At 37.0% G+C, this 7,913-nt stretch overlaps 1 protein-coding gene across 10 annotated transcripts in view; it reads right to left on the minus strand.

Annotated features, from left to right (window-relative positions):
- map7d1a (MAP7 domain containing 1a) overlaps positions 1–2,233 on the minus strand; it is a 43,738-nt gene extending 41,505 nt beyond the window's left edge. For all 10 annotated transcript variants that reach the window (XM_058746868.1, XM_058746867.1, XM_058746862.1 and 7 more), the window contains exon 1: positions 1,827–2,233. In XM_058746868.1, the coding sequence (XP_058602851.1) occupies positions 1,827–1,887 (61 nt within the window). In that variant the 5' untranslated portion in view covers positions 1,888–2,233. The remainder of the gene's footprint in view (positions 1–1,826) is intronic.
- Between the last annotated feature and the right edge of the window lie 5,680 nt (positions 2,234–7,913).

Genomic DNA, 7,913 nt, shown 5'->3' on the forward strand with positions numbered 1-7,913 from the left:
CGAAAGACAGCCAAACAGTGCAGACAGCTGGGGGTGTAAAACGAAAGGCGGGGGGAACCGAGCAGCACTCGTGCCTGAATGCAGATCTAAAGAAAATAGAGATTAGAAGATGCTCTTCAAAAGTCCTGACAGGGCAGAACTCAACAGAGCAGACCCCGTCAGACTGAAAACACCTCAGATCCCATTCAGGGCAAGCTATTAACATGGAGAACTTAAATTTACTTTCTGTTTTCTCTCAAACAATTGAATAATGGGCTCCCAAGTGTGCGTCAGCATGCAATGGGTCTTGTTTTGTATTTGGCATAAAACGAAAGAACAACGAAAGGTGATTAATCAGTCTAAAGGCACAAACCGAGCCCTTCTATGAAGGATAAAAAGAAAGTTAATGAGTAACAGTCGACGGTGAATGAAGTCCTCAATGTAAAGGACTCAAAACACAAAAGCAGCATCTTGTTTAGATTCTGAGAAAGAAACTCAAGTCCATTTTAGGACAAAATGTTCAAATTGAAAGTTTTGCAAGTGACTAAACTGTATAGTCTTTAAGTGTTTTAACAAAGTCTCAAGGATATTTACTCATAGGCATGATCCTCATACAGAGACCAGTCACCAGGACAAGAAATGACACATCTGCAACAAATGAATGAAGAACAGACCAGTGCTCAGTTATAATGATGACCAGGATCGGGATGGATCCCCTCCAGCATGAAGCCAAAAGAAAGCACAAGAAGGAAGCAACACCTTATGATGCTGCAGGTGGGCTCCATGTTACATAACAAACCCTCCTAATCAGAAGCAACAGCCAAACCCCAAGACATAAAGATCCACTCTGTCTTCTCAGCAGATCCATTAAATCACTGTAATTTGAGTTGAGAAATAGATCACCTGTCATGTTACTGTATATTCATGCTTATCAGGACATGCATAATTGCAGGGTGTATCCTAATTCAATGGCTTTCAGCACAGACTAGCTGTTTCTAGGGAATGTATCATCCAAATCACTTTGAAGATCATATGCTTCTATTTATTTGGTGACACTGCCAAGAAGATGTAGTCACTCGTTCTTCATTCACTTGCATGTGACCAGAAGTGTTTGATGAATCATAGGGATCAATTGAAATTAGTCTTTAATCATTTTATGTTATAGACTGCAAGAGTGATGTCACAGAAATGGGGCGGTGCGCGTCGCAATAATCCATGACATCCGCAGATAATAACAACAAAACATCATGCTAGCAAGCAGATCATCGCTGGACAACTAGTAGCTAATAGCTAGTACTGTGAAACATTATGAATACGACATAGCCTATATCTAATTCGTTGTCCATTGAGCCTGAATGGATTGTGAAATTCCCGCGTGAATATCTCATGATTGAACACGTCATATCTTGGATAGTTTGACATAATACACAAAAAAATAAATCAATATAAATACGTGTGTGTCTATATTGAAATAAACACGTAGATAAAAATACACAGTTACATAAATAACGTAAATACGTATTAAATAAATGAATGAAGATGCATTTATTTAATGCAAAATAAACACCACTCTAGAACAGCGGAAGCCTTAGCATTATTACATTTAATTTATTATTATTATTATTTCTAATTTTATAAACTAGCTTCAGGATGCGTAACTTAACTGCACATCTTGTTAAGTTTACCACCTTCTTAAATAACAGTTTCTATGTCGTTCCTACGACACTATGAATGGATGTTGTCGGTGGAATGTAAAGGCTTCTCTATTCGACTATTGACTATATAGTCATATACTGATCATATATCACGAGGGAAAATACTGATTTATTAAGGAAACATAAACTTACGTGGTTCTGAGGGTGTGAACTGATTTATCCCCGGCTGTGTGTCAAGATGGTTGAATTCCATGTTTGTGCGGATTTTCCTCTCTAAAATGTATTCATTCCTTTCGTGAGACAGGGAGAAACTTTTTTTCGATCGCTCCGGATTTCCACAGGCACACGAGACCGATCCCTGTTTCTGCTCTGCTTACAAAAATCCCCCAAAACAATCAACTGAAGGGTCTTGGGAAAATATTATGGATACGACTGATGCATGAAGAGCCCGTGATTAAAGTCCAATCATAAAACTGTAGATTTGTCCCGGCCTGATGGAGCGGTGAGCTTGAATAAACTTTCTGACACAGAGCGGATACGGTCTCTGTGTGCTCCCTCTGCCGCTCTGAAGGTGATGGCATGCGGCTCATTGTGAGCAGACGACAGTCCCAACCAACTCGGCCTCCAGAGTGGAATGTTCCATATTTTACGTAGGGGTGGATCTAGCATTAAAGGAATCCCTGATTACCGGTGATGGTTTGTTAATACTGTTTAGAAACTACAAATGTACTCAGAAATAGTTAGAACATATCTACTTTGTTTTTTTTTATCTTTAAAACCTCGCATCTTTTAAATACTGTCACCTATTTTACATTTCCAACCTTTTTTACATTAGTAGGTTCCGTCTGCTTGCGTCTCCAAAATGTTGCATGTTTGTGACTCAGTGGACTAAATTTCATTTTAGAAAGATGCCATAACGACTATTAAGAGTGATGTTTTTCTCAGTTTTGAGCCCATATCACCTTTTCCCCTGACAAATTATATTATATTCATAAAAATGTGCAAAAACTTTAACCACCCATGAAATCAAAATGGGAGTTTTGTGCCTTTTGTCCATAATGTGTTAGCATAGAGGTCAAGTATATGCTATATGTTGAAAAAAATTCACTTTTACCTTACTTTTTATATATGCTTTTTTTTCCTGGCAGCAGACCAAAAATATTGATGACTCATCCTACACTGGTTTATTTTATCCAATCAAATGCTTGCTAACATAAGCACGTCCCTCCCCCTAATATACCTACAACAGCAAGTAGCAAACAATCATTTACACCTTCAAAATCCAGTCCAAACTTACAGTTTAAAAAGGAAACACATAAATACAGTAGAGAAACTGGTGTTTGTAATACATTATATATTTTTATTATAAGTTTTTGTTGTTATCATGGTGTAGATTATAGAACATATAGGCCTACTTAAATTTCATAACATAATGTCACAATCATATTGCAGAAGAAATCAGTCGCTCATTCAAACAAACTGTTTAATGTTTAGTTCAACATGACCTAATATATCCTGAGGGGCAAAACAATGATTGTGGAAAAAAAGGTGGTTTGCTTAAATCTTATGAATTACGAAGCTGCTTGCCACCTGTAGAGCGCAGCTGGCATCTGCTCAAGAGAGGATAAGAGTGGACGCTATAGGGAAGAGGGGGGTTGGTGTAGGAGTGAAATCGGGGGTGGAAATGGCACGCTTGAGAGGGGACATCCCGTCCCCCGAAAAGACCAGTGGGGCTCCTTTGTGCAGCTGTTGGCCTGTATTAACACAAAACCCCAAGAGCCACCTGTCACTGCAACTGGAGTGGTTTGGGGGAGTTAGAAACTTGGAGACAGGAACCCCAATAAACTACCTATCTATCTATGGGCCTATAAAGTTTTAAATGTCAATTTTTGAAACTTTCAAACAGAGGTAGCCAACATTCATAGTTTGTCTTGACTCAAATTAGTCTTGTGAATTTAACAGTTTCAAAATTAAACTGCTATCTCCATTCAACTTCTGGAACTGAGTTGAAATTTAAACAGAATTCTCAATTTAATGTTAAATGGCACACAACCCTGTCCTAGTTATATGGAAAGCATCATATCTAAATCTATGCATTATATATGCATTTAGATGTAAATATTAAAATGAAAAGATACAAAAATGAACCACAAATCTGCTAATGCATTCACAAATCCCTCTATTCAGTAACCTCGTGCTCTTCACTTGCACTAAGCATGACGCTAATGTAAAAAAAGACTCACTCAAAAGCTTTTTATGAGCTGAAAATGAAGAATGAATGAGTTGTGACAAAGCAGAAAAATAGTCCAGATTTGCTTTATTGAGGACAGTTTTGTGATTACACTGGTAATGTAAATGCAAAAAGCATTTCATTATGGAAAATAAGAACAAAACTATATGCTTTTCACAAAAAAAGGCACTGTGAACTAAAGATGTGAACACACACACACGCACACAGAATATTTATGTCTCTGTGGGCGTACACAAACTTTAACACATTCTGGGCAATATTTTCTAATGGCTTTGTTGAATTTGATAGCTGAATAGAGGCTGAACTGTGAGGGACATCCAACCACGGAGTAAACAGGACACAATAGAGCTCTAATATGATCAAATCAAAATTAGAAAGGGAAATTAGACTGAGTGAGAAGCCTGGTTTAACTATTTTCATTGTCAAGAGAAGAAAGTGTGATAAGAAATCTTTAATAAACCAATGAATCATGTTCTTTTACATGTTTCTGTTTCACGTGTTTTTGTGGATAATGTTCCACACCCAAAGAGTCACTCATGTCATGTTGCATGTGATTAGTAGTTGAGATTCAAACTAACTGAGCTGAAAACAAGATATATTTCAATGCAAATTTGTTTTCATGCCTCCTAAAAAAACAAGATAAAATTGCTAAAGTATCTAAACAATACAGTTCGGTTGCTATTTGATATCTAGCAGTTTGTTCCATTGCTACCCATTTTGGACACTGGGATTAAAACTTTAGTTTTATATGTTTGGCGAGGCTCAGGTTCAATAGAATCTGTCTTGAGAAGCCTGTCTATTGTCCTGCAGAACCCAAGGGTCAGCATCTCTGCATGGTCAGGGTCATTAGTGGCCCCTTAATGAAATCACAATAACAGGAATGCCCAAAATGCACCCAGACAGACCTTCAGTCTTTCATAAGTGTGTTTCTATGTGTGGAACGTGGTATCAGCCAACTTTAGAATAGAGTTAGTGAGCCTGGGCAGTCTCATCTGTTCATTGTTTGAAACATTTCTGCCAAAGTCTGTCCTGCCTTGTAGAGTTCAGATGGGAAGCAACAGGATGGGGTTGACAGATCATAAATATAACAATGTGGTGTCAAATGAATCGAGCTACTTTGTTTATTAGAGATCATAATGCGCAGCAGAACAAGAAACCAGTTAGTCAGCATACTATATAATTTCTCTGAAATAATTGTCTCCAGTCAGCCACAGTTCAGGTGCAATGTTGCATGACATTAGATATTATATGTGAGGCAATGTAAACCAATCTTAAACAATGTCACAATGTGTTTTGCAAATTTAAACAAGGTTGGGAAATTTTCTTTGTAAAATGTGGGCAAAGACAACCACACATTAACCTTATTTAAACATTACAGAGTTATGATTATCACAAAGGGGTTTTCTAAGTACTCATAAATTTGCCTCACAAAATGAGGTCACTTATTGGGTGGAATGTCATGATGAGGCAACAACCAACATAAATATCATTTTTGCAGATAGTGAAACACCATTTGCTTTTAGCCGAAATAAAATTTAGAAATTCAAGTCAGCCAAATAAGCCCAAACAATTCCACTTGACTCCATTTGGCTCACTAAAGTAAGTAGAATAATAGCAAGAGTATGTAACTGGTGTTTAGATTAGATGCAACTTTATTGTCATTGTGCAGAGTACAAAGGCTATAAAATACAGAAGCATTGTATAGTGCAATTTGGAGATTTGGTTATGTGATTTGTCAGTAATTGCATGACACCCTTATAAAAAAAGTAATCAAAAAATATGTTAAAAAAATATAATATTATGCAAAATCTCTTGCCGCAGCTACACTTTTAGAAAAGTTTGTAAAAATGTGGACCAATGTAGCAGGTTAAAGGAATTTTCTATATTGATTTTCTGCAGATGTTTTACCTGTATTTTGAATTAAGGCATTGCAGTGTGTTTTGTTGTGTTTTATAGCTGAATGAAATGTGAGTAAAACTAATGGAAAAAAGTACTGTCAATTTTCTGCAAAGACAGTATCTCTTTTTTCCAGATAATTTTTTTTCTTAAAGAATAGGGGTTCATTTTACCCGTTTCATGATCTTTAAATTCAAATAAAAATCAATAAAAACATGTTATAATATATATATATATATATATATATATATATATACACACACACACATAGCATATGTTCATATGTTACAATTGCACACTGTCTTTACCCATATGGTAACAGAGCCATGCACACACAAATACGAACATGCGAAAGATGTTCACCCCCTCCCACACTTCACCTCTGGACCCCTTTCCAAAGCCATGGATTGAATCTTGCACTGCAGAAACCACAGCCCCCTTTTTGCCCTTCTACACCTTCACGTGGCCCCCACCCCTTCTCCACCATCCAAAGATCCGCCCAAAGACCCTTTCATTACCATGACAAACATTGTACTTACCGGGAAGATAAAGAGAGAATGGAAAAGGGACAGAGTGGGTGAATGACCCACTGTGACCCTACTGGATCAGTTTAAAAGCTTAAATTCCTCTTTAAAATGTCCTTCACTGTTGAAATATAGCCTATTGGTACATTTGAATGACAGCATGTTTTAAAAAAAAAAAAAAAGAATTTTATTGTAGCCACCTTAAGAGAAACCTTTATGCAGTGAGGACCTTCCATGCACTGCAGGTGCAGTAGATACAGCTGTGGTGCCAAGCTAAAGCTGTGCTATTCGGATATTATTTACTTATTTAATAATGCTTAAGCTGCAAACACATCAAAAATTCTCTGAAACAACAGTCTTTACAATTAAGACTGCAGACACAAGCATGACACAACTTCACGAGTGAAAAAGAATAGTGAGTGAAACCCTGAAAGTGAATGATAGGACCATCAAGCACTAAGAAAGTTTGGATCCAAACAATACAAAAATACTGCAGCAAAAGTGACAGCAAACATCAATATTCTCTTTGAAGTTTATATTTCCACAAGAACCGGCCACATAGAACTTACTGACACCAATGCTAAAATGCAAAAATGATGGTCATGATAAAACCTGGACAGATTGAGCACCAAGATGAACTTCAAGATCTGCCCTTGTCTTCTCAAATCACCTTACTTGAATATGATCAAACTACTGTGGACAGTTTTGCAGAGAAGAGAGAGAGTGTTCTCCTCCAACATCTCCATCAATAAATTGGCAGATGTTGGCGACATTCCTCTGAAGACTATTCAAAAGTTGTATGAATCTATTCTAAGAAGTTTGGAAGCTGTATTAAACACAAAGGTCGTAAAACAAGTTATTAAAGAAATATTGCCTATTCTTCAAGTGTTTACATGATTTTCTCCAACCCCCTTTAACTCTCTCTTCTTCAGTAAAAAATCTCTCTGAATCTTTTTTTTTTTCAGAATTCCATATGAGTATCTAACAGTTATTATCCATTCACCAAATGTCATTTCTTCACATAATGTGGACCACAGGGCGGTTTCAGAAAACTTGAGGCTGTAGAGCAGTGATAAGACAGCTTTATTCGAAATTGATGAAAAAGAACATCCTCCTGCTTACAGAATGAAGTTAGTCCGAAAGCCATAATCCCTGTACAGAATTCCCTATTTAATGGATCGCATACACCACCAGCCTTCACAAGGAGACAGATAAAGAGGTCTTGACAGCAAAAGAAGGACAGAATGAGCTCAATAGACATACACAGAAAAAAAGAACAGGAAGGAAGAAGAAATAGACGGCTATGAAAAGCAAATCCTGTTCAGTTAACCTCAAAATCTCTGGCCAAAGCAGTGACATCTGCTCCACCTGCTGAAAAGCACCACTAGCTGTGGAGAGCCCTGGACTACAACCAGTTTTCAAGGGCAAGCTATGCTCTGCTAGTCATTACTCTTGCCAAGTCATTAAAAAGCAATTGATATATAATCAATAACAAGGCAAACTGAAATTCAACTATAGCGTTGTTTACTGCAATGGGATTTAAAGTTAAATGACGGAAAACAAAAAGTTCTGAATTGGGCTCAAAATTATTTCAAAATCTGTACAATT

The sequence above is a fragment of the Onychostoma macrolepis genome, chromosome 16 (assembly GCF_012432095.1).
Source record: "Onychostoma macrolepis isolate SWU-2019 chromosome 16, ASM1243209v1, whole genome shotgun sequence".
NCBI classification, from domain to species: Eukaryota; Metazoa; Chordata; class Actinopteri; order Cypriniformes; family Cyprinidae; genus Onychostoma; species Onychostoma macrolepis.